Source organism: Neophocaena asiaeorientalis, unplaced genomic scaffold, assembly GCF_003031525.2.
Source record: "Neophocaena asiaeorientalis asiaeorientalis breed wild unplaced genomic scaffold, Neophocaena_asiaeorientalis_V1.1 scaffold79, whole genome shotgun sequence".
Taxonomy (NCBI): Eukaryota; Metazoa; Chordata; class Mammalia; order Artiodactyla; family Phocoenidae; genus Neophocaena; species Neophocaena asiaeorientalis.
Window position 1 is genome coordinate 6,056,639 of NW_020175402.1, and position 27,553 is coordinate 6,084,191.

General features: G+C 40.6%; 1 protein-coding gene across 10 annotated transcripts in view; it reads left to right on the plus strand.

Annotated features, from left to right (window-relative positions):
* PHACTR4 (phosphatase and actin regulator 4) overlaps positions 1-27,553 on the plus strand; it is a 102,511-nt gene that overhangs the window by 61,445 nt on the left and 13,513 nt on the right. For 6 of the 10 annotated variants that reach the window (XM_024766825.1, XM_024766826.1, XM_024766827.1 and 3 more), the window contains 7 exons: positions 10,592-10,762; positions 11,402-11,482; positions 17,589-17,753; positions 18,469-18,864; positions 23,059-23,662; positions 25,046-25,233; positions 26,015-26,168. In XM_024766825.1, the coding sequence (XP_024622593.1) occupies positions 10,592-10,762; positions 11,402-11,482; positions 17,589-17,753; positions 18,469-18,864; positions 23,059-23,662; positions 25,046-25,233; positions 26,015-26,168 (1,759 nt within the window). Of the gene's footprint in view, positions 1-9,608; positions 9,637-10,377; positions 10,383-10,591; positions 10,763-11,401; positions 11,483-17,588; positions 17,754-18,468; positions 18,865-23,058; positions 23,663-25,045; positions 25,234-26,014; positions 26,169-27,553 lie in introns of those variants that run through there. The other 4 variants (XM_024766823.1, XM_024766824.1, XM_024766831.1 and 1 more) reach the window with 3 other exon arrangements.

The window sequence follows — 27,553 nt, forward strand, 5'->3', positions numbered from 1 at the left end:
TAAGAAACAAGCCTCTGAAATGTGAGGTGCTAGCTACAACTTGGAGGAGGGAGTAAGTAGTTTAAACACCGGGGCATAGTTTCAGGGTACTTCTCAAACTGGAAACTCCAAACTGTAATTAGTTATCTTCCTCTCCTAACTCCACCCCCTCCAAAAAACACCAAGACCTCCAACTCTGTGAATTGCTTTCCTAGTGGCCTGCGGCTGCATGACTTCCTTGGAACACACAATCCTAAAACTATAGCCAGCATTCTACACCCTGTTTTCTGGCAAACAAAGGGAAACAGGGAGGGAAAAGCCACCTTGTTTTGGTTCTCATTGGAAAACAGAATGAGACCATGAGGACATTTTAAATTCCATACTGAGTTTAAATAGAAACAGTGGGGTATCCAAATGTGACTCCAAGCCTGTATTTCTTCTGTCAAATTGGAAATGGGGGCTTCCCTGGTGGCTCAGTGGTTAAGAATCAGCCTGCCAGTGCAGGGGACACGGGTTTGAGCCCTGGTCCATGAAGATCCCACATACCGCGGAGCAAGGCCGTTCACCATAACTACTGAGCCTGCACTCTAGAGCCCGCAAGCCACAACTACTGAGCCTGCATGCCACACCTACTGAAACAGCATGCCTAGAGCCTGTACTCTGCAACAAGAGAAGACACCGCAAGGAGAAGCCCGCGCACGGCAACGAAGAGTAGCCCCCGCTTGCCGCAACTAGAGAAAGCACGCGCACAGCAACAAAGACCCAGTGCAGCCAAAAATAAATAAATTAATTTTTTAAAATTGGAAATGGGAGGGGATGGTCATAAAATCAGAATTGTTGAGAACAAATATTTGGTTGATGTGCAGGTTTGCTTATGAACAGTTTCAAATTCACCTCCCTAAGCCCTTTATTTATGAGTACAGAAACAATATTTGAGGTGTAATTGTATCATTAAGAATAAAAAAGATCGGGACTTCCCTGGTGGCGCAGTGGTTGAGAGTCCACCTGCCGATGCAGGGAACACGGGTTCGTGGCCCGGACCGGGAAGATCTCACATGCCGCAGAGTGGCTGGGCCTGTGAGCCATGGCCGCTGAGCCTGCGCATCCGGAGCCTGTGCTCCGCAACGGGAGAGGCCACAACAGTGAGAGGCCCAGGTACCACCAAAATAAAATAAAATAAAATAAAATAAAAAAGATGGTTTCTCAATACCTGAGTATACTTTTTCTTGTATAATTTATTCATCCATCAGTTTCTCTTTCTTTCTATTGCAGTTTTCTAAGTGATGCAAGTGAATTTTCTTAAAGTCAGACAAAAATTCACAGTAGGAAGCCTGAATAGTTTCAGTGGATCCAAGAATGCTACGGAGATTAGTGGCTTCAATTAGATCTAATCAGCCACTGCTAAAAAGAATTTATGCATACTTTAAAACCCTTTATTCCACAGCTGAAAAGTTTACACCTGGTGAATTTAGATTACCGTTAAATTTGGTCTCTGGCTCCTTTAGCACAAGGTTGTACTCACGGTGAACAAGGGTGGTATTCTTAAAAGAATATAGGACTAGAAACTGTTGCTTGGGTGATCCAAACCTACTTACTTTAACATGTGTCACTACTCCAAGAAAATGTCCTTGAATGGTTTAATTTGCTTAATACTTCAGACTATGATTTTTATGTAGGAAATATTTTTTTTTTTTTGGCTGCATTGGGTCTTTGTTGCTCAGCGCAGGCTTTCTCTAGTTGTGGCGAGCGAGGGCTACTCTTCGTTGCAGTGCGTGGGTTTCTCGCTGCAGTGGCTTGTCTTGTTGTGGAGCACGGGCTCTAAGCACGCGGGCTTCAGTAGTTGTGGCACGTGGGCTCAGTAGCTGTGCCTCACGGGCTCTAGAGCGCAAGCTCAGTAGTTGTGGCACACGAGCTTAGTCGCTCTGCAGCATGTGAGATCTTCCTGGACCAGGGCTCGAACCCGTGTCCCCTGCATTGGCAGGTGGATTTTTAACCACTGTGCCACCAGAGAAGCCCGGAAATAATTCATTTTTATAGGAACCTAATGTTTAGAAAGAATTGCTTACTTTTATGTACTTATATATATGCTGGACTTTATTAACTGTTATGATTTGAAAGCTCCCACTTTCAAAGTAAATTTGTTTTTATTCCAATTATAAAAGCCATACATGTTCACTGTAAAATAAAAAAACACACACAAAAAAAATAGAAGAAGCTAGAAGAAGCACAGATATCCTGTAGTCCTATCATCAAATTATATTTACATTTTCGTTTAGTTCTTTGCATTCTCCTTTTTTTTTGAATTTTTGAATTTTATTTATTTTTTTATACAGCAGGTTCTTATTAGTTATCTATTTTATACATATTAGTGTATATATGTCAATCCCGATTTCCCAATTCATCCCACCACCAACACCGCTCCCCCCTGCCCGCCACTTTACCCCCTTGGTGTCCATACGTTTGTTCTCTACATCTGTGTCTCTTTTTCTGCCCTGGAAACCGGTTCATCTGTACCATTTTTCTAGGTTCCACATATATGCGTTAATATATGATATTTGTTTTTCTGACTTACTTTATTCTATATGACAGTCTCTAGATCCATCCACGTCTCTACAAATGACCCAGTTTCGTCCCTGTCTGAGTAATATTCCATTGTATATATGTACCACATCTTCTTTATCCATTCATCTGTCGATGGGCATTTAGGTTGCTTCCATGACTTGGCTATTGTAAATAGTGCTGCAATGAACATTGGAGTGCATGTGTCTTTTTGAATTATGGTTTTCTCAGGGTATATGCCCAGTAGTGGGATTGCTGGGTCATATGGTAATTCTATTTTTAGTTTTTTAAGGAACTTCCATACTGTTCTCCATAGTGGCTGTATCACTTTACATTCCAACCAACAGTGCAAGAGGGTTCCCTTTTCTCCACACCTTCTCCAGCATTTATTGTTTCTAGATTTTCTTATGATGCCCATTCTAACTGGTGTGAGGTGATACCTCATTGTAGTTTTGATTTGCAGTTCTCTAATAATTAGTGATGTTGAGCAGCTTTTCATGTGCTTCTTGGCCATCTGTATGTCATCTTTGGAGAAATGTCTATTTAGGTCTGCTCATTTTTCGATTGGGTTGTTCGTTTTGTTAATATCGAGCTGCATGAGCTGTTTATATATTTTGGAGATTGATCCTTTGTCCGTTGATTCGTTTGCAAATATTTTCTCCCATTCTGAGGGTTGTCTTTTCGTCTTGTTTGTAGTTTCCTTTGCTTTGCAAAAGATTTTAAGTTTCATTAGGTCCCATTTGTTTATTTTTGTTTCTATTTCCATAACTCTAGGAGGTGGATCAAAAAAGATCTTGCTGTGATTTATGTCAAAGAGTGTTCTTCCTGTGTTTTCCTCTAAGAGTTTTATAATGTCCAGTCTTACGTTTAGTTCTCTAACCCATTTTGAGCTTATTTTTGTGTATGGTGTTAAGGAGTGTTCTCATTTCATTCTTTTACATGTAGCTGTCCAGTTTTCCCAGCGCCACTTATTGAAGAGATTGTCTTCTCTCCATTGTATATCCTTGCCTCCTTTGTCATAGATTAGTTGACCATAGGTGCGTGGGTTTATCTCTGGGCTTTCTGTCCTGTTCCATTGATGTATTTTTCTGTTTTTGTGCCAGTACCATATTGTCTTGATTACTGTAGCTTTGTAGTGTAGTCTGAAGTCAGGGAGTCTGATTCCTCCACCTCCGTTTTTTTCCCTCAAGGCTGCTTGGGCTATTGGGGGTCTTTTGTGTCTCCGTACAAATTTTAAGATAATACCCATGTCCCCTGCATTGGCAGGTGGACTCTCAACCACTGCACCACCAGGGAAGCCCCTGTTTATGTCATCTTTGATTTCTTTGATCATTGTCTTATAGTTTTCTCAGTGCAGGTCTTTTACCTCCTTAGGTAGGTTTATTCCTAGGTATTTTATTCTTTTTGTTGCAATGGTGAATGGGAGTGTTTCCTTAATTACTCTTTCTGATATTTCTTCCAGGTTGTCCATTTTATTGGCATAGAGCTGCTTGTAGTAGTCTCTTAGGATGCTTTGTATTTCTGAAGTGTCCCTTGTAACTTCTCCTTTTTCATTTCTAATTTTATTGATTTGAGTCCTCTCCCTGTTTTTCTTGTTGAGTCTGGCTAAAGGTTTATCAATTTTGTTTATCTTCTCAACGAACCAGCTTTTAGTTTTATTCACTTTGCTATATTGTTTTCTTTGTTTCTATTTCATTTATTTCTGCTCTGATCTTTATGATTTCTTTCCTTTTACTAACTTTGGGTTTTGTTTGTTCTTCTATCTCTAGTTCCTTTAGGTGTAAGGTTAGATTGTTTATTTGAGAGTTTTCTTGTTTCTTGAGGTAGGCTTGTATTGCTGTAAACTTCCCTCTTAGAACCGCTTTTGCTGCATCCCATAGGTTTTGGTTCGTTGTGTTTTCGTTGTAATTTGTCTCTAGATATTTTTTGATTTCTTCAGTGATCTCTTGGTTATCTAGTAATGTATTGTTTAGCCTCCATGTGTTTACGTTTTTTTCCCTGTAATTTATTTCTGGTCTTATAGCATTGTGGTCAGAAAAGATGCTTGATATGATTTCAGTTTTCTTAAATTTACCAGACTTGATTCGTGACCCAAGTTGTGATCTGTCCTGGAGAATATTCTGTGTGCACTTGAGAAGAAAATGTAATCTGCTGTCTTTGGATGGAATGTCCTATAAATATCAATTAAATCTATCTGGTCTATGGTGTCATTTAAAACTTGTGTTTCCTTATTAATTTTCTGTTGGATGATCTGTCCATTGGTGTAAGTGAAGTGTTAAAGTCCCCCACTATTATTGTGTTACCCTTGTTTTCTTCATTTCTAGCTGTTAGCAGTTGCCTTGTGTATTGAGGTGCTCCTATGTTGGGTGCATATATATTTATAATTATGATATCTTCTTCTTGGATTGATCCCGTGATCATTATGTTGTGTCCTTCCTTGTCTCCTGTAACATTCTTTATTTTAGAGTCTATTTTATCTGATATGAGTATTGTTACTCCAGCTTTCTTTTGATTTCCATTTGCATGGAATATCTTTTTCCATCCCCTCACTTTCAGTCTGTATGTGTCCCAAGGTCTGAAGTGTGTCTCTTGTAGACAGCATATAGATGGGTCTTGTTTTTGTATCCATTCAGCGAGCCTGTGTCTTTTGGTTGGAGCATTTAATCCATTCACGTTTAAGGTAATTATCAATATGTATGTTCCTATTACCATTTTCTTAATGTTATGGGTTTGTTTTTGTAGGTCCTTTTCTTCTCTTGTGTTTCCCACTTAGAGAAGTTCCTTTAGCATTTGTTGTAGAGCTGGTTTGGTGGTGCTGAATTCTCTTAGCTTTTGCTTGTCTGTAAAACTTTTGATTTCTCTGTCGATTCTGAATGATATCCTTGCCGGGTAGAGTAATCTTGGTTGTAGGTTCTTAACTTTCATCACCTTAAATATATCATACCACTCTCTTCTGGCTTATAGAGTTTCTGCTGAGAAATCAGCTGTTAACCTTATGGGAGTTCCCTTGTATGTTGTCATTTTTCCCTTGCTGCTTTTAATAATTTTTCTTTGGCTTTAATTTTTGTCAGTTTGATTACTATGTGTCTTGGCATGTTTCTTCTTGGGTTTAACGTGCCTGGGACTCTCTGCGCTTCCTGGACTTGGGTGGCTGTTTCCTTTCCCATGTTAGGGAAATTTTCAGCCATAATCTCTTCACATATTTTCTCGGGTCCTTTCTCTCATCTCCTTCTGGGACACCTATAATGCGAATGCTGTTATGTTTAATATTGTCCCAGAGGTCTCTTATCTCTTAGGCTGTCTTCATTTCTTTTCATTCTTTTTTCTTTATTCTGTTCCACAGCAGTGAATTCCACCATTCTGTCTTCCAGGTCACTTATTCTTCTGCCTCAGTTATTCTCCTATTGATTCCTTCTAGTGTATTTTTCATTTCAGTTATTGTATTGTTCATCTCTGTTTGTTTGTTCTTTAATTCTTCTAGGTCTTTGTTAAACATTTCTTGCATCTTCTTGATCTTTGCCTCCATTCTTTATCCGAGGTCCTGGATCATCTTCACTATCATTATTCTGAATTCTTTTTCTGGAAAGTTGCCTATCTCTACTTCATTTAGTTGTTTTTCTGGGGTTTTATGTTGTTTCATCATCTGGTACAAAGTCCTCTGCCTTTTCATTTTGTCTAACTTTCTGTGAATATCCCATTCTCCTTTTTAATGTATATTATAGTTTAGGTAATGCAGTGCATGTAACTTCCTACTGTATTTTTTTTTTTTTTTTGCGTTATGCGGGCCTCTCACTGTTGTGGCCTCTCCCATTGCGGAGCACAGGCTCCGGATGCACAGGCTCAGCGGCCATGGCTCGCCGGCCCAGCCGCTCCGCGGCATGTGGGATCTTCCCAGACCGGGACACGAACCCGTGTCCCCTGCATCGGCAGGTGCACTCTCAACCACTGCGCCACCAGGGAAGCCCCCTACTCTATTTTTAACCTGTATTTGAAAAAATATGTTCATGGCCCTGGCCCCTATTCTAGTTCTAAATAATACCTAGTTAGGAACTTCCCTGGTGATCCAGTGTTTAAGAATCTTCATTCCAATGCAAGGGACATGGGTTCAGTCCCTGGTTGAGGAACAAAGATCCCACATGCCACAGGGCAACTAAGCCCGCATGCTGTAGAGCCCACATGCCACAACTAGAGATAGCCCCCACGCCGCAACAAAAGATCTCACATGCCGCAGCAAAGATCCCACGTGCCACAACTAACACCCAACGTAGCCATATAAATAAATAAATAAATAAATATTTTTTAAAAAAATAATAGGGACTTCCCTGGTGGTCCAGTGGTTGAGACTTTGCCTTTCAATGCATGGGGTACGTGTCCCATCCCTGGTCAGGGAGCTAAGATCCCACATGCCTCATGGCCAAAAAATGAAAACATAAAACAGAAGCCATATTGTAACAAGTTCAATAAAGACTTCAAAAATGGTCCACATCAAAAAATAAATAAATAGAGACTTCCCTGGTGGCGCAGTGGTTAAGAATCCGCCTGCCAGTGCAGGGGATGCGGGTTCAATCCCTGGTCCAGGAAGATCCCACATGCCATGGAGCAACTAAGCCCGTGTGCCACAGCTACTGAAGTGACCTGCATGCTGCAACTACTGAGCCCACATGCTGCAACAACTGAAGCCCAAGTGCTTAGAGCCCATGCTCCACAACAAGAGAAGCCACCGCAATGAGAAGCCCATGCACTACAACGAAGAGTAGCCCCCGCTTGCTGTAACTAGAGAAAGCCCGCACGTAGCAACGAAGACCCAACGCAGCCAAAAATAAAGAAGGGAAGAAAGGAAGGAAGGAAGGGAGAGAGGGAGAGAGGCAGGAAGGAAGGAAGGAAGGAAGGGAGGGAGGGAAGGAGAAAGAAAGAAAGAATTAGGTTACGTGCAGAGAATGTCTGCCTGTCTCTTATAACATGTAAAAGTTTTCCAGATAGTAATCTGGAATTGCATTTAACAAGCTGACTAATCATAAGAATTGCCTGAGAAATTTTTTAAAAACAGATTTTTAGGTCCCAGCTCCTGGAGATTCTGTGTTTTGAAAAGGCAGCTGGGCTGATTCCAAGTATTTGGAACAGATTTGGGTGTCACGGAAATAATGTTCTGTTTGTCATGAAAGTGAGGAGGGGAGAAGGGGAAGGAAAGGAGAATGTGAGAATATAAGAATATGAATGAATGAATTTGGGATGATAACTGGGTCAGGACTTGGTGTGGCTGAACCTCACTGCCTGATGCAAGAGGCATACCAGTTTCTAAAAGTTTTATGGACATGAGGATTAAACACATTTTCATAAAGCGTCAAAGAAAAAAAGTACTGCTCTCTTTGCTTTTTGTTTTCAGTGCCTTGATGGCAGATGCATTCATTTTTATCGTAAGCTGTTGGTATTTTCCACACACACTGTGACTTAATAGAAACTGAACTTATTTTGAGTTCATATGCTAGCAGGCGTTAATATGTTTGAAAGGATATCATGATTTTCTTGTTTTGAATGTATAAGAGAAAGAGGACAGATAAATTTGTTGTTCTATATAATGAAGAACTAAAAGGGTTGAACTAAATCCTACTTTAGAAGGTCATTAGATATCTAAGAAGATAGTGGAAGCAGGCTAGATTGGATATATTTCATTTTAGGACTTTACAGACAGGAACTTTTCTGTGAATATGTTACCACCTAACATTCCTAAAAGTTTTTGGCTATTTTTCTTTGTAAAAGCATCACATAGCGCTAATAACCTTTACTTTCATACTGTTAGTTTGGGGTTTTGTTTGTTTTGGTTTGGGTTTTGTTTTTTTATATTATCTTCCCTATTACTTTTAACCAAACAGGCATTTTCCTGTGCGTCTTTTGGAACTCAGTGAATTTCACTCAGTGGGTGGGTTAGCAAGAGATTTAAAGTTTCAGTCCTTCCTTGTCTCTGTAAGGAAGGCTACTCTTTGAGAATGAACAACTTATGATACTTATCTCCATTTCTGAAAGTGTTATCATTAACATATGTTAAATATCAATGTTATGATATCATGAATGCTCTGAAATGTGTCCAGGTCTCATTGACATTCCACAATTGGTAGAATACTGTCTTAGTTAAAGCACTCACTCTTAAAAACAGTACCATGCGTTCACCCTACTGCCACTCTTGGTGGTCCATCCTGGGGTACCACTGAGGGGAAATTGTTAGGATAGGAGTTATTCTACGTCTCTAGCAACTAGACTTTAAAAAATATGATACAATGTTATAACCATGTTCTATTGCATTTCATGTAAAGAATTAAAGTAGTTGAGACCCAAGATGCCCTCAAGTACAGAAAAGAGTCACTGTCCTCTGTCATCTTCATCCGTTGCACTTCATGAGCCAGACCCCTGTTTTGCCTATGTCATCTTAGGCATAGCAAAGTAATGCATCAGCAGCCATTGCTGCAGTCGCTCTGATAATTACTGTTGTGTAAATCTTACCTTTATCAACGGACTTCCCTAGACTCAGCATCTATGAACTGAAAAAAGATTGAATTTGTCAAGTGTTTCTTTAAAAAAATTAATGCTTGTTGATTGTGTATTTTCTCTTATGAAAAAATATCTATTGAATTAAGAGGGTTGTTTTGTTTTTTGTGGGGTTTTTTTGCGGTACGCGGGCCTCTCACCGCTGCGGCCCCTCCCGCTGTGGAGCACAGGCTCCGGACGCGCAGGCCCAGCGGCCACGGCCCACGGGCCCAGCCGCTCCGCGGCACGCGGGATCCTCCCAGACCGGGGCACGAACCCGTGACCCCTGCATCGGCAGGCAGACTCTCAACCACTGCGCCACCAGGGAAGCCCAAGAGGGTTTTTTTTAAGAGTATACATTATGCCCCTTTGTCCTCCCCACCTCCAAATGCATTATTTGCTTCAAATGTGAAATTGTTTACAATAAACATGTTAACTTATTACATGTGATTATACAGCATGTGGTCCTTGATGTATTTCTATAAAATAAAGGTCCCAATTTAATTCCAGGATTGTTATTCCACATTACTCTTTTTTTTCTTCTCCTCTAGACTTCTCCAAAGAACGCTGGGACAGTAGGTGGAGTGCAAAGTTGTATTGTGTTGCCTTCCTGCTTTTTTTGTTGCCTTCCTGCTTTTTTTTATTATTCTTGGCCCAGTCTTGGCTGCTCCTTTCTCTGCCACTAAAGCTCACTCACTAAACCCTGCATGTGTGGTCATTATGAGGGACTCATGGCCTTTCATTTCGATCCTGCACATTTATCATGTCAGTTATGCTTCTTGTCAAATCTTTAGAATCGGGATTGTCCCTAAAGCAATATTGTAATAAGCAAACTGAAATCTCATCTCTACTTTCAAAAAAGTTTTCCTTTATTTTGAAGCACTAATACCCCTGCCTCACCCCGCCCCCCAAGCCCCTACCAATACTCCAAAACTACCTAAGGTCTTTTTTTGCAAAGAGGGAAAATAATCTGATAACATATACAAGTAAGGTGTTAATACTTAAGTGTTACCCCCCTCCCTGAACTATTTATATCCTGAAAAAGGAGGGCAAGGGAAGGCAGTGTTTAACAGAGAATAATGACTCACTCACCGATGGTAGAATTCTCTGCTTCAATGACACAAGAGATAGTGGTGTTAGCTGAGACAGGCCTTCCCCCATGCCAAGAGGATGAGCATAGCAACAGCAATAGCCTACATTGGGGCAAGATCTCATGCACATTGGGAAGATATCCACATTTGTGCGTGTGTGTGCCTTTAAGAGACTTGAGCTGGTTATGATCATCTCATTGAATTTTTGTCCTAAAATGATGTCAGCTCCATTTGGTTCCTTTTCCTCCTTAGTAATTTATCTGTTATGGATTTTGATGTTTGGTGTCCATGTGATGTCAAGGAGTCTGTCTGCATGATTATTTTATCATTGCTCTGATCCTTTCCAACTACCACAGGAAGAGAGGGGAAGGGACATTTTCAAGATTGTGCTGAAATAATAAATTGGCTGTTCTCTTCCCTTTCTCCCTCTCACCATGCAACAGAAGAAGCAGGTCAGCCCACCGCAGACCCAGGCATGGTCATGGACAGTGTGGAAGCAGGAGACACAACGCCTCCTACCAAAAGGAAGAGCAAGTTCTCAGGGTTTGGCAAGATCTTCAAGCCCTGGAAATGGCGGAAGAAAAAAAGCGATAAATTCAAAGAGACATCAGAAGGTGAGATGTTAAGATTTAAATATATGTTCTGAGTTAGAGAGTTCCCCATTGAAGGTACCTAACTTTATCATTCTCTTGCCAAGTTTCTATAACCCCCTGTTTGAAAAGGGAATTGAATCTTTTAATTAAAAAAACAAGTGGTCACTCACTAAGCCATATATGCTATATCCTCATTCCTAGGTTGGTATTTTGATAGGGTTCATGTTTATCGATTGAGTGGTGAATGGAGCTCCTGAACTACAGCAGATATAAGATGCTTCTTTTTTTCTATTCTGGCCACTTCCTCCCAGAGGAAGTTCATCCATAAGTATCTTACTATTGCAATTTCCATTAAAAAGGGAGGGAATTCTCTGGCGGTCCAGTGGGTTAGGACTCCTCGCTCTCATTGCCAAGGGCCCGGGTGGCGGGCCAAAAATTAAAAAAAAGGAAAAGCTAAACTTATGAAAGGATAGTTCTTTTTGGAAATGATATTTTCCCAATAGCACAGGTTGTGAATGAAATTAAGTTTTTAAATTCAAAGCTAGTTTTTGTGTTCTTTTCTTTCCTAAGAATAGAAAATTGAATCACTTTATTCTTTTACCTAAGGAGGTGAATTTTATCTGCCACATTTCTGAGTGTTTTTTTCCAATTTAATGTTAGTTTTAGAGCGAAAAATATCTATGCGAAAACCGAGAGAAGAGCTGGTTAAAAGAGGGGTTCTGTTGGAAGACCCTGAGCAGGGTGAGTTTGCAAATAGCATATGTCTGTCTCTGTACACTTGGTCTTTGGTTCTGACTAAGTATTTGAATTTTCTTTCTTTATTATTGCTGTTGTTGAGAGGGAAGGGGGCTTAAAAATACTGTTCATGCATCTAGAATATATATTTTTATAACTTCTGTTAAAAAAGAAAAAGGCAATGCGGTAGAAAAGTCTGCAAAAGCACTGAACAGACAGTTCACTGAAGAGTACATACAAATGCCCAATAAACAAAAAGGTGGGTTTTTTACTTCATTAGTAATTAAGGGATACAAATTAAAACCAAAGTAAAATAGCTCTACGTATAAACTAGAAAACCTAAAATTAATCAGATGACCAACAAGAGTTGATGAGGGTATGAAATAAGTGGAATTCACATACACCTATTGATGCAAGTGTTAGAGTGGAAGAATCACCTTGAAAAAAAGTTTAGCATAATCTATGAAAGCTGGAGATATGTAAACCTATGTGCAGTCTTTGGTATATACGCAACAAAAATATGTATACGTGTGTATCAGGAGATATGTATAAATATGCTCATAGCAGCAATATTTATTAACAGTAGAGCAAAATTGGAAACAACCCAAATGTCCATCAATAGTAAAATATATACATACTTTGTGACACATTGATAAAATGAAATATTATATAGCAATGCAAACAAACTATACCTACATGCTTTAATGTGAATGTCATAAGTAATACTGAGCATTTGAAGTCAGTCATGAAAGAATATATATTGTATCATTTCTGTAAGTGTGAAGAAAAAACAGTGTTAGGGAAAAAAAAATGAGTTTAGTGAGCTGTGTTAAGGAGAAAACTGGCCACCTCACAAAGAAAGGCCTAATGGCAGCAATGACTCTTACAAGATAGGAAATAATTAAAAGTTAAATGTGAGTTGAGACTGAGCTGAGGAATAAAAAGTTCTTCTTGCCCTTTTACTAATTTTTGCTTACAAATTCACTCCAAACATGCTTTTAAAAGATACTTTCTCCCAGTAAATGATCTAAAAAAGTGATTGTTTAGAAAAGTGGGTTGAGGGGTGATTCTCCTGATTATCAAAAGAAAATGGAAACGAACTTTTTGGACTAAAGCTCAGGGGGTTTTAGTGAATGAACTGTTGAAATAAATGCCTTCAAAACAGAAAAAAAAAGAAAAAGGAAAAACTGTTTGGAGATGCATGCTTATGTGGTTAAACTATAATAACACAAAGCAAGGATTATCATAAGAGTTAGGAGAGTGATTGATTGCTTTGTGGAGGAAGGAAAGGGATGTTACTAGGGAGAGAGAGAGGCTTCAGAGAGCTCTGAAAACATTTTATTTCCTAATGTCCATGATGATCACACAAGTGTTTTCCTTGTAATATGTCTTTGAAATTTACATTTCTATTTTGTACATTTTTCTCTACTGGCATTAAACTTGACAATGAAAAATACTAAATAATGATAAGATATTTCTGTGGACTTCAGTGGCATACCATCTATATTTGATTTACTTTAAGAAGGCATTTTTTGTATAATTTTTAAAGATTACTTTCCATTTACGGTTATTACGAAATATTGGCTATATTCCCCGTGTTGTACAATACATCCTTGAGCCTGTCTTACACTCAGTAGTTTGTACCTCCCACTCCCCCACCCCTTTATTGCATATAATTGGGCATATATTTTTTGTGGGAATGAAAATATCTAATGAAGAAAAAAATATTAAAACATAAATGAGAATAATTGATTTTTTTGTTTAAGGAATCTCAGCTTAGGGGGTAAACATAAGGGGTAAACCCCTTCCAATAATTGCCGCCTAATTTTCTGTATTAAAGTCCATTTTCTTGCTGAGGAATAAAAAAAGCTTCCTTCACCCTTCCTTCCAAGTACCTACCTTATCTGGCTGCGGTCTTTAACTCTGGAATTGCAGTTGAGTGGTTGGTGAAGGATCCTTAGGACAACCATTCTCTGTCTCTTTGTACATCCTCAGCTTTGTGCCAGCTGCAGTACTGTGTCATATACATTTTTTTTTTTTTTAAATACCAGATTTGTCTCCAGGCCCATATTGCTGCCCCTAATATTTCTTGTTTGTCTGTCATAAAGATCATGTTTTGGTATTTCAACACTCACTGCTGGTTTAATAATGTCAGGACTTTCTCTAATGTGTGACTTTTATGAAGCAGCTTATCAGAAGAGTAAGGCTGTAGTACATTGGTTGCATTTCATTTCTCTTCATTAGAGTTACTTAGCATGAGACAAAATATGAAAGCCAAGTTTTTGTTTGTTTGTTTTTTGTGGTATGCGGGCCTCTCACTGTTGTGGCCTCTCCCGTTGCGGAGCACAGGCTCTGGACACGCAGGCTCAGCGGCCACGGCTCACAGGCCTAGCCGCTCCGCGGCATGTGGGATCTTCCCAGACCGGGGCACGAACCCGTGTCCCCTGCATTGGCAGGCGGACTCTCAACCACTGCGCCACCAGGGAAGCCCTGAAATCCAAATTTTAAAAATATATCCTTTGGTTGGTTGAAGAAAGGAACCAAACCGATGAAATACTATACTCTTTAGGTTTTGAACCATTTGAATATATTGCTTGTTTGCAAAATTTAATTAAATTATGTGTTTATTGTCTCAACTATATAAAAGCTTAAGTAGAAAAAACAAGCTTGAAGGAAAAATACTAAAATATTATTAGCATTGGTTATTTCTGGATGTTGGAATAGGAATGTAGGGGATTTTTTTCTTTCTATTTTTCTAAATTTTCATGAGTCTATTTGTTTTTTTACAGTAGGATACAAAAACTTCTAGGTATTTAGGTGGGTAACTACAGTTATAATGCCTCTGTTGCAACGTCTTTGGCCATTGTTTTTTGATAATAGCCATTCCTCACCCTATGCCCTTTCCTACCTCTCACCTTGCTTGCTCACTCACCAAACCTCATACATTACTTCTTTCTTGTTTTTCACCTTCATTCAGTCTTTTTTGCCATATGCTTCCTATTGGCTCTTGATCCAAGTTGTTTTCAGCTTAGAAGCAAGCTCAGAGGTCCAATTGCTAAGTGAATTGTAGCCGTTGGACAAGATGTCCCTCTGCCAACCAGAGAACTGACCTAAACTGTACTCTGTAAGAAGAAACTAAGAGGACTTCCCTGGCGGCACAGTGGTTGAGAATCCGCCTGCCAATGCAGGGGACATGGGTTCGATCCCTGGCCCAGAAAGATCCCACATGCTGCGGAGCAGCTAAGCCCTTGAGCCACAACTACTGAGCCTGCACTCTAGAGCCCGCAAGCCAAGAGTACTGAACCTGCGTGCCACAACTACTGAAGCCCGCACGCCTAGAGCCCATGCTCCACAAGAGAAGCCACTGCAATGAGAAGCCCACGCGCCGCAACGAAGAGTAGCCCCCACTAGCCGCAACTAGAGAAAGCCCGCGTGCAGCAACAAAGACCCAACACAGCCAAAAATAAATAAATAAATAAATAAAATTTTTTTTAAAAAAAGAAGAAACTAAGAGATGGGCCTCACAGCCTGGCTTACGTATCTCCAGTTTAGGCTAAAAGCAGTGTTTGAACCTTGCAGTTCTTTTCATACTCAGAGATGGCTTTTGGCTTGATTATGGTTCTGACTTGACTACATTATAAAATATGTAATGGATTTTCTGAGTTGGGGGTTGAGAGGCACTCATAGATGTTGAGGCCAGATTCTAATTCTATTCTATTCTGTTAGCATTTAGCACAAACCCTTTGCATTAAACATAAGAAGTTTGGGACTTCCCTGGTGGCACAGTGGTTAAGAATCCACCTGCCAATGCAGGGGACACGGGTTCAAGCCCTGGTCCGGGAAGATCCCACATGCCGTGGAGCAACTGAGCCTGTGCACCACAACTACTGAGCCTGCGCTCCACAGCCCGCAAGCCACAACTATTGAGTCCACGTGCCACAACTACTGAAGCCCACACGTCACAACTACTGAAGCCCATGGGCCTAGCGCTCGTGCTCAGCAATAAGAGAAGCCACTGCAATGAGAAGCCCGCACACCACAGTGAAGAGTAGCCCCAGCTTGCTGCAACTAGAGAAAGCCCGTGCACAGCAACAAAGACCCAACGCAGCTAAAAATAAATAAATGAATTTATTTTTTTTAAATATATGTATATATAAGAAGTTTTACTTCAAAGTAGACAATCCTGATTAAGTAACTTGCAAGATGACTGATCACTTTTGCTGGTATGTGCTGAGTAGAAACTAATTAATAATGTGTCTTTACCTTTCACTGTATGTTTTTTAAAAGTAGGGGCTTTGGGCTTTCCTAGTAGCACAGTGGTTAAGAATCTGCCTGTCAATGCAGGGGACATGGGTTCGAGCCCTGGTCCGGGAAGATTCCACATGCCACTGAGCAACTAAGGCCGTGCACCACAACTACTGAGCCTGCGCTCTAGAGCCCGCGAGCTACAACTACTGAGCCCGCGTGCCACAACTACTGAAGCCCACGTGCCTAGAGCCCGTGCTTCGCAGCAGGAGAAGCCACTGCAATGAGAAGCCTGAGCACTGCAACAAAAGAGTAGCCCCCGCTCGCCGCAACTAGAGAAAGCCTGCACGCAGCAACGAAGACCCAATGCTGCCAAAAATAACTAAATAAATATTTTTTTAAAAAGAAAGAAAGTAGGGGCTTTGAAATGATTCATTGCTTTACATTCTAGAAAGTCCTGTTTTTGTTAAAGGTGCGCTATATTAACATAAGCAGTAACTTACAACATTTGCATAGTTGTTGTCATCTTGCCCCTTCCTCTGTTTTAAAATTTTAAAAATAGTTGTCAGAATACTTCCACTTTAGAAGTACATTTTTCATTCAGTGCTCATTTGCCTTAGACTTATACTACTTTTAGCCCAAGCTCCACCTCTTTCTGAGACTGTATGAAGAATGATACTGTCTAATCTCTTAGTAGGAAGTGGTGGGTTGGGGTGAGGGAGTCTGGTCTATGAGAACTTGAGGGACTAACTCAAGAGACACTAAAATGAAGAGTGTCTCCCTATGGAAAACAAAGAGAGTAACTAGAGAGCAAATAGTTCCAGTTCCCATGACACTAGGAGGTGAGACAGTTTTCAGTCTCTAACCTCAGTGTTTCAGTTCTCTCCTCCAAAGGAAACCTCAGCAGTAACTGGGAACACTTGTCTAATTCCTCCATAAAAGGATCTTGCCTACAAGTTTAATAGCGATGAGTGTTCATCCCAAAGCCTGCAGCCTAGTGATCATTCCTGCAGTTTAGCTTATAGGAATTAATCATGTGTACCGTGTTTTACCTTTGATGTGTCTATCAGTCCTCCCCCTTGCTGTCCACTCCTAATGCCCTCAGGCACCCTCTGCTATTTCTCACCTACATTCTGCTCATTATTAGTTTTCCTATTCCAATCACTGCCTAATCCATCCTTCTCACAGCTCTCAGAATTAACTTTCTAAAAGACAGAGCAGATCATATCTCTCTCCTACTTTAATTCTTTGGCTTCCTGTTTCCTACAGGATTCAGTCCAGGCTCTTTTACATGGTGCTTGGCACCCTTCATAGCCTGGCTTTTGCTTGCCTTTCCATTCCTATTAACTTTTTCTCATGTGCATCTGTTCTCCTGCCAGGACAAACTAATTGTCAGTTCCCAAACATGTCGAATAATTTCACACCTTCATATATGCTATTTCTTCTTCCTACATGGTCTTTGCTCATCTTATAATCGAGTGGCAGGCTCCTACTCCTCCTTTAAGACTCAGTTTAGCTACGACTTTCTGTGAAGCTTTTCTAACCCCATTCCCACCCCCAAGAAAATTGTTTCTTCATTTGTACCATAGCACATCACTCATAATAGCTCTTAACATTTAGCATTGTAATTATTTGTGTGAAATAAATCTGTCTTATTCATGTAGCAAAGCACCCGGCACATAATAGACAATCAAATGTTTATTGGAAAAAGAACTACTTATTTTCATTACTACTATAAAATCTAAATAATAAGCTAAAACAGGAAGAGGGTTGGATAAAGGGGATAAGAAAGGTTAGAAATTGCCAACTCTTCTCCCTACCTGACCACACCAGTCCATCAGTTTGCTCTTTCTTTTGGACCTTGCAGGTGGTGAGGATCCAGGGAAGTTGAGCCATGCCACGTTAAAGAATGGCCATACCACCCCCATAGGAAGTGCCAGATCTTCTAGTCCAGTCCAAGTAGAGGAAGAACCAAGAAGAATAGCAAGTCTTAAGAAGCCTATTCCAGAAGAGGACCCAAAGAAGCGACTAGGTAATTAACTCTGAATTTTTTGCGGTTCGTGGGCCTCTCACTGCTGTGGCCCCTCCCTTTGTGGAGCACAGGCTCCGGACGCGCAGGCCCAGCAGGCTTGGCTCACGGGCCCAGCCGCTCCGCGGCACATGGGATCCTCCCGGACCGGGGCACGAACCCGTGTCCCCTGCATCGGCAGGCGGACTCTCAACCACTGCGCCACCAGGGAAGCCCAACTCTGAATTTTTTAGTTTAAGAGCCATGGATCAGTTATTCTAATTTACTTTGGGGGTTTACAAGAGCCAGGGGAGAAATAAAATCCAGAGGGACTTCTGTTCTCCTCTAGCAGTTCCTCACCTAGTTGCCACTTTAAGTACAATTTATCCCCTCATTCTTGTATTCACAAAATACCTAAATGTGTGATTCTCAAGGACGGAAAAGGATATTAAATATCAGATAACTGTAGGACTTTTTCAAGCTACACATTCCTCCTCCTCCACCCAAGGGACCCTGTGTCCAGTTTCCTGGCTCTTGTATGAAGAATCACTACCATAACAAGTCTGTCTTATGATTGAGAAAGTGTCATATACCTTAAGTATGTTGAGGTATGAACTTTGTCCGGAAACCAATCTATACATTAAATAATGGATGGAATTGACCATAAGCTATGGGTGTGTTAGCTTTTTCAGTCTGTCTTGTAACTCTTTCCTTTTAAATCACATCTGTTATTACACAGGCTCAACTGGAAACCAGCCTAATTCTGAAGCAGAGTCCATTCCTGAGAATGTACCCAAACAGCCTTTACTTCCCCCTAAAAGACACTTGTCCTCTTCTCACGAAGCAAATGAAGGGCAAGCAAAGGATGCCACTTCCTCTGGCAGCACAGCAAGACCACTCTCCTCCACGCCCACCACTGCCATCACCACAGCACCTGCTGCCACCACGGCTGCCACAAACCCAGCAAAAACTGTTAATTCCTCTGTCCCCCCTTCCCAAGCACCCAGGACTCTGCCTGCTTCTACTGCCAGCACTAACACTACTGCTACCCCGAGCCTCACTCATACAGTTCCTGCCAAGCAGCCCCCTATCCCTCCCCCTAAACCAGCTCACAGAAATAGCAACCCTGTCATTGGTAAGTAAGTCTTTAGATTTCCATTGTTTGGGGTTTGGTTTGGTTTTAGACAGTTGTTTGGTTTTTTTTGCGGTACGCGGGCCTCTCACTGTTGTGGCCTTTCCCGTTGCGGAGCACAGGCTCCGGACGCGCAGGCTCAGCAGCCATGGCTCATGGGCCCAGCCGCTCTGCGGCATGTGGGATCTTCCCGGACCGGGGCACGAACCGGTGTCCCCTGCATCGGCAGGCGGACTCTCAACCACTGCGCCACCAGGGAAGCCCAAGACAGTTGTTTTATTGGATAACTGGTACAATATTGATTTGGTCTGTGAGAGAGTTCTCCATAGCTTGTCCTTATGAATGCCCTCAATATAGAAAAAAGCCTTGAAAATGAGGCAGATGGCTATAAATGGAAACAGTGGGGTTAAATATCACTAAAATTAGGTTCAAGTTTTGGGGGATTAATATTTATTTTCCTAAAACAATGTTTCTGAACTACTGTTTGTAGTTGGGGGACTGTACATGTGAAGACCACAATGGGTTTGATCTGCTTGGAGAAAAGGGTTTTTTCTTTAACCTACTTTAAACTGCCAATGCCTTCCTTCAGCATAAATCCAGTAGATAAAAAGGTGATTGTATAGGTGCCAGTGTAACTTGCGATTCAGTGTCTGGCATAGTACATTCATGGGGAACTGCAAAGATATTTAAATTATCCTGATAAAATCATGTTTTGTCTCAGGAGAGTTAAGAATGCTACTTTTAATAAAATAAGTGGTGGAAGAATGAAAGCAGGGAAGATAACCAGTAACTTTTTATTGGTTTAGTACATTTTTTATATTTACCTGAATATATTATAGTATATTTAGGTCAGTTTTCCTTATATAAATTTAGAGGAATTTTAAGAAGGGGAGGAGAGGAAAAAAGGTAGTTTTTCAAGAAAAATGATATTAGGCTTAGTACTGCTTAAAGTTTTTGTTAATGATTGGAGAAACAAAAAGTGTGCTCATCAAATGGCTAACTAACCAAATTGTATGGAGTGACTAGAACCTTGAAAAACAGGCTTAGAATTCATTGTGACTATAGCAGGTTGGAGGAGCTTGATAAAAACAGGATGAAGGTTATTATTATTATTATCACTACCTTGGATGGATAGTGCTGTGTTGACTTATCTCTGAGGACTGAGGAGCTTTCATATACTTGTTTTCAAAACCTTGTGAAGTTTTATCTATTTTATCTATTATATAGTTAGGGCAATAAGAATGTGAAGAAGTTGTGATTGACTCAGCTTGCAGTTAGTGAAAGATAGAAACCAAACACAGCCTTTTCAACTCTGGAGTACAGACCTCTGTCCTGTATACTTGTGTTCTCAACCTGTTGTCTAAACAGGGGTTCTCATCATGGTCACCTAGAGGGCTTGTTAAAACACAGAGTGCTGGGCTCTGCCCTTAGAGTTTCCAATTCAGTAAGTCTGGGGTAGTGCCTGAGAATTTGCATTTCTGATGAGTTCCCAGATGATGCTGATGCTCTGTATATGGGGACCACACATCAAGAACCACTGCTCTAAACCAGTAGTACTCCACCTTTTCAGGGTAAGACAATATTAAAAAATGATAATATGTGTACTGTATCCTGGGCTAAACTGCGGAGGCCACTCTTGGCCTCAGGTGAATAGCCCAAAGCAGTAGGCCCTGTGACTGAGGGACCAGCATCAGTCCACAAGTGGTCCTCAGCAGAAAGAGAAAAATAGGGTAGTTCACAGTTTTTATTAAGGTTAAGTAGACTTGATTTAAAGAACTATCCTTTAGGGAGTTCCCTGCTGGCCTAGTAGTTGGGATTCCGAGCTTTCACTGCCGTGGCCTGGGTTTAATCCCTGGTCGAGGAGCTGAGATCCCACAAGCTGCACGACATAGCCCCCCAAAAATAAATAAATAAAAGGACTATCCTTTATTCTGAAATTATGGACCTTCCTAATTCTTTGGTGTTAAAAGACCATTTCTTCCATGAAGGGGTTATGTTCATAAGTGGTTTACTGAATATCAAGCCTTAGTTGAGGGAATTCACTGGCAGTCCAGTGGTTAAGGTGCCATGTTTCCACTGCTGGGAACCTGGGTTCAATCCCTGGCTGAGAACTAAGATCCCACAAGCCACGCAGCACGGCCAAAAAAAAAAAGAAGCCTTAGTTGAAAATAATAAAAATTGACAACCTGAGATTGGTTGAGGATCTTTTTAATAGTATTGGTCCATGAAACCCAAACATTTGGAAACCAATGTTTAGACATTGCTGTGTCTACTAACGGGCATAATAGTATTAGGACTAATTAGTAGTGTTGGGACTAAGGAAGGACCACCATAAATAACTGAACAGATGAAGGGAATTTGTAACCCCTCCAATGAACATTTTGTCATCTTTCCCACGGAACTACAGCCAAATGCCATTGGGTATTTGTACCAGAGGGTATGTGTACCAGAGGTCATTTCCTTTACTTTTCAGGTATATGTTTTCCATAAATTACCAAAGGCAATTTACTTTATCAATTCAAATGTTAAAATACTCAAATTTCGTCTTGTCAGGGGTGGGTTTTGTTGTAGATGGAATAGCTAACCACTGTTTTTAGACAGACAGCAAAAATCCAGTCTACCAAAAAATACCTTTTATTGATCCTGAAATTCACATTTTTCGAATCCTTTTTTATATGTGTATGCAGTATTTTTCTAGAAGGACCTTTTAAAATTTTACTTATGAAGAGTGACATTAAAGCATTATCAGATTAGCTAGACTTTTACTTTGAATGCTGCCAATGGAATGGGATTTAGTGCAGTTAAATTTTTAATTTAGGGAAACTTGAAGTGTTGCTCTCTAGGTAAGACATATAAAACCTTTGAAAACAAGTGAGGGGTTTGCGTAGAGGGTTGGAGGTTGGTAACCGAGAGAACTACTATTTAATTATTTTGCAAGGTTGACCTTTTGTGATGTGTTGATCCACTTCTTTTTTTTTTTTTGCGGTATGCGGGCCTCTCACTGTTGCAGCCTCTCCCGTTGCGGAGCACAGGCTCCGGACGCGCAGGCTCAGCAGCCATGGCTCACGGGCCTAGCCGCTCCGCGGCATGTGGGATCTTCCCGGACCGGGGCACGAACCCGTGTCCCCTGCATCGGCAGGCGGACTCTCAACCACTGCGCCACCAGGGAAGCCCGATCCACTTCTTAAAAGCCATTTGGAGCTCTCCAAAGGGACTTTGTGGAATCAACACCTGAGACGTTGTGGGCTTTGGGGGATCACATAGGGATATATACTGTCATGATACAGGGTAGGGGCCTCTCATCTAGTAAATATGTATTGAGGACCCACTATGTGCCAGGCACTGTGCCCCACCCTGTGAATATGCTGATAGAGACAAGGGGTGCCCTGTTGTCAAGGAGCCCATAGGGTAGTGAAGAGTGGAGATGACAGATTGGACATAAAGGACAAGAAGAGGTGTGGACACTAATAAGAAACAAAGTCAGTGGGATCCAGATGATGGAGCCTCATAATGAGTCCTAGGAACTAGCTGAGTCCTTACCAGTTTGTAGTATGATCTTGGGCAAGTCACGTAACTTCTGTGGCCTCAGTTTTTGCTTCTGTAAAATGGTAAAGATGATCTCTTGTATAAGAAGAATATGAAGTTAAGGATAGAAAAGCACCTTGCTTTCTTCAAAGGCCTCTGCGTTTGCTATAAAAATCCAAGATACCATTGATAGTTTAATAATAAAGTGCTCTGATATCTAGATATCATTATTTATCAGTATATGGTAACAATGCCTGATAGTGTTTGTTTTTTTGTTTCAATCTGCATGTTTAAATTTTTTAATGGAGTACTGTTAGACAAAAGAATTTACTAGCCACATTTTTTTTGTTTTTTTCATATTAACTTTATCTACACCAAGATCAAGTCATAAAAAATTGTCATGTCTACTATCATAGTAAAGAAGTAAGAAGTTTCTCATCAAAATATTAAGGTAGTGGTCTTCCTACACCTCTGTACATTTATTAGGGCTTCTATATATTTAAATATTAATTTTGTTTCAGGATTAGATAGCTAGGGAATGGCAAAGCCATGAAATGGTATAATTTGCCCAAAAGATTAAGACTGAGCCTAGCTCTAATTCTAGGCCCTGGGCTGGCCCCTCAAAGCACTGTAAAGCCATCTTAAACTGAGGTGTTGCTTTCTCTTTTCCAGCTGAACTATCCCAAGCAATAAACAGTGGTACGTTGTTATCAAAGCTGTCCCCACCTTTACCACCTAAGAGAGGCGTTCCATCAACTTTGGTACCCACCTCAGAGTCTGCTGCTGCCACTGCCACCACCACAAAAGCACCAAGTGATCAGAAAGAGAAGAGCACATGCTCTGTGGGCTCCGAACCCCTGCTGATGATCCCCCCTACCGCCCCATCCCCCCCACTGCCTACTCATATACCTCCAGAACCCCCTCGGTCCCCTCCATTCCCTGCTAAGACTTTTCAAGTTGTGCCAGAAAATGAGTTTCCACCTTCCTTAGACCTACCCCAGGAGGTTCCCCAGCAGGAAAGTCAGAAAAGGGAAGTACCCAAGAGGATGTTGGACCACAGCTTTGGGGAGCCCCATGTACCCTCTAGGCTGCCCCAAGTCCCACTGCATATCCGAATCCAGCAGGCCCTGACCAGCCCACTCCCCATGACTCCTCCCTTGGAAGGCTCTCATAGAGCTCATTCATTGCTCTTCGAGAACAGTGACAACTTTTCTGAGGACAGCAGTACCCTGGGTCGGACCAGGTCACTTCCCATCACTATTGAAATGCTGAAAGTGTGAGTGCCTTTAAAGCTTGCTTCTTGTTCCCTCTTTACTGTAGCTAGTCCTTCTTGGAAAAAAATTAGTTATAGAGAGAAAATGTGAATAAATTTAAATTAAGAAGAATACTCAACAAATAGGACATGTCCTTGAATTTGAACTTTTACTCTCCTGATTTCTATAACATTGTTTCCATGGCAGAAATTTCCATGATGATACAAAAATTACAAACTTCTGTACTTGAAAATTAAAATCACTATGTATTTTTATATGATATACGGGAAGCAGTGTAACATGGTGCTTATGAACATTGACCTTGGAGTAAGATGGCTCTGGGTTCAAATCCCAGCTCTGCCTCTGATTTACTAGCGTGCGGTAGTGTATGTTACTTAATCTTCCTGCTCTTCAGTTGTCTAACCTGTAAACAGAAATAATACCTACCTCATAGGCTTGCGAGAATGAAATTAGACAAATCTGAAAGCTCTAGTGCCTGGCACAGAACCTGGTAGAGAGAGACAGAGAGAAGCCTAGAGAAAAAGAAGGGAGCTCTGAAAGATAGCTCAGTATTTCAGCCCCACAGACTGAAACTGCTCATCTTTTCTCTCCCTCATCTGTCCCCAAACACTCAATCTGTTCACAGTAGCATTGGTACTTATACCTATTTTGTCTGTCTTTTCAAAATTCAGACAAATTGTGACTGAAGATTAACACTTCTTGGCAAGTTGGAAATTTGTCGTACTAATAACTAAAAGAATTGTTATAGAGTTGTTGCAGTATCCTACTTTTTGGTTTTTTTGCCATAATCTTTTGTACTTCCTGGTATTATTTACTTTGCATCCTGGAAGGAGACAGTTTAGGAATTTGAAGTAGACTAGGTCATAGTTTTATGCCTCCAGAGTGTAAAGCAAAGAAGTTAGTTTTCATCCGTACTTCTCTTTGCTTCCTTGGTTTAGGAAATGGGTTAAATATTTTTATTGAGTATCTTCCATGAGCCAAGTACTGTGTTAGATGCTGTGTGATCTTCTCATTCAATCAGACCAAGGCAAACTTGCATTTTATGTATTGATCATCAGGGCCCTATGTGCAAGACACTAGTGCATTCTAGAATTTGTCTATTTCATTCTCAGAACAAGCCAACAAGGTAGGTATCATTCACATTTACAGAAAAATTAAATAACAAGCTAGTAAATAAGTTGTAGATCTGGGATTTGAACCCAGAGCCCTTTAGATTAATAGCTGCTAAAAAGTTTCTTAGCAAGAATGTAAAAATTAAGGGAAATAACTATAAATTATTTCATTTATGGACTTTTTCATGGTTATTCAGTAGTTTGCCTTGCAAATCAGTTATTCTTTATGTCTCTGAAAGGAAAACGTAAAATGTAATTATGTTAATTTGTTAGTCCAGACGATGAAGAAGAGGAGGAGCAGATCCACATATTTGCATTCGATGCAGATGTAGCATCTACCTCAGTCATTCCTAAACTACCGCAGTGTCTGCAGGAGGAAGAAGAAGGGAAAGAGAGTGACTCTGATTCAGAAGGTCCTATTCAATACCGAGATGAAGAGGATGAAGATGAAAGCCATCATAGTAAGAAAGGGAGGGAAAGAGAAGGAGAAAGTTCTCTTACAGATAAAGCTGTGTGCTGGTCTTAGCAAGTGTTAAGATGCATGGAAGCAGGCACCCTCTCCCATCGAATCGTCTGGCTGACTGCTCTTGGAAGGCTCTGTGAAAGACTCTTGTCCCTGCTGTTCCCATTGTTATAAAAAGCCAGTGAGAGGGAGCCCAGTAGGTTGAGTCAATCAGTTTTTTATGTGTTTGGTTTTGATTTGAAAATTATTTACCTTGATGGTGTTAAAGAATGTGGAGTAAAGGAAAGTTGGTATTTGGGCTTTGTGGGAAAGACAAAAATGATGCACTCCTTCAGCCTAGTGAGCTTCCTGTGTTCATGGGGCAAAGAAAAAAAACATGTTCATGTACACACATCTGTGAATAATAGAATCCTGATTCCTAAAAGTGGAAAGCAGCTTTAAGAGTAGGAACCTTATGAGGTGTGTTAGCGCAAATGCCTCTGTGTTGTAATTCAGAGGCTGTCCCCTGCTTAGACCATCCCTCCTCTAGCAACTCTTATTAAGAAGAAGAATGTAGACAGAGAACTGGTAGAAGGGAAAAGATATTTTTAGCCCGTCTGAGGCCATCTGCTAAAAAGATTTTTAGATGTCCTCAGCTTTACCCCCACCTCTCTGTTAGGTGGATCATCAGAGGCCAGCTAGAAAGCTGGGATTATGATATTGTTTATTCAGACTCTTACCTAGCTCCAGGTGAGGCTGAGCTTTAAGCTCCTACATGTTTTTCTTTCCCTTGTACAAAGGTGCTCTGGCCAACAAAGTGAAGAGGAAAGACACACTGGCAATGAAGTTGAACCACAGACCCAGTGAACCTGAAATGAACGTGAATTCTTGGCCTCGAAAAAGCAAAGAGGAGTGGAATGAAATACGGCACCAGATTGGGAACACGCTCATCCGGTAGGCCTTTTCTTAGAATAGATTGATTTGATTTGATTATGCCAGTACATGTCTTAGAGATGGACTTTGTGGTGGAGCATGCAGGTATCTTTATTTTTTTAATTTTAGAAATCGCATAATTTTTTAAAATACATATTGTACACAGATGGGTATCTTCTAAGAGTTTGGAAATTAAGGAACTAGATGGCCCTCAGAGCTTTAAACCATGAGATAGATCTCACAGCTTTACACCATAAGATAAACATAAGTATGTTTTTTTTTAAGTTTCTAAGGATTTAGGTGGCTCCCAGGACAGCAAGCCTCTTCTGGCTTGCTCAACCATGAGGTGCCAGCCCAGTTAAAAATCACACACATAATTTCCATTGTATCTATTTCACATGTTCCATGTAACTGCCTTCTTTCAACCTGTTAGTATATTTTTCAAGTCAGCTGGAACCAAAAGCATAGAGAGACTGGATGCAGGCCAGCTTCCTGCATATGTACTACACGTAGAGTCTAGGTATACAGACAAGTGTTTGCCCACCTCAGATGTTCCTCTCGGAAAGTGGAACTCCTGGTGTATTCCTTACTAACAATTAAATAAGGATGCCTGTTAATTAAAATATATTTTCCTCTCCTACCTCAGACACCTGGCTTTGCTGATGGCAATCTTAATGCAGAACTGTGGCCCTCTGAGTGTCAGCAAGAGACCATCAAGATTAGGAATTAGTTAAGAATGGGGATTTTTTTTTCTTTTAGTTTTATTGAGATACATTTGACATACAGCACTGTATAAGTTTAAGGTATAGAGCATAATGATTTGACTTGCATACATCATGAAATGATGACCACAATAAGCTTAATGAACATCCATCGTCTCCTATAGATACAAAATAAAAGAAACAGGAAAAAAAAGGTATTTTCCTTGTGATGAGAACTCTTAGGCTTTACTCTTTTAACAACTTTGATATATAACATACATGTTAATTATATTAATCATGTTGTACATTACATCCCTAGTATGTATGTATTTTATAACTGGAAGTTTGTACCTTTTGAGCACCTTCATCCAGTTCCCCCTGTCCACCCCCTGCCTCTGGTAACCACAGATCTGATCTCTTTTTCTGAGTTTGTTTGTTTGGTTTTTGGAGTATAATAGACCTACAATACTATATTAGTTCCTGGTGCACAACATAGTGGTTTGATATTTCTATACATTGCAAAATGATTACCACAATAAGTCTAGTTACCATCTGTCACCATACAAAGATATTACATTATTGTTGACTATATTCCCACACTGTATATTTCATCCAAGAATGAGGATCTTTAATAATAGATTCCTTGGGCTTCCCTGGTGGCGCAGTGGTTGAGAGTCTGCCTGCCGATGCAGGGGACACGGGTTC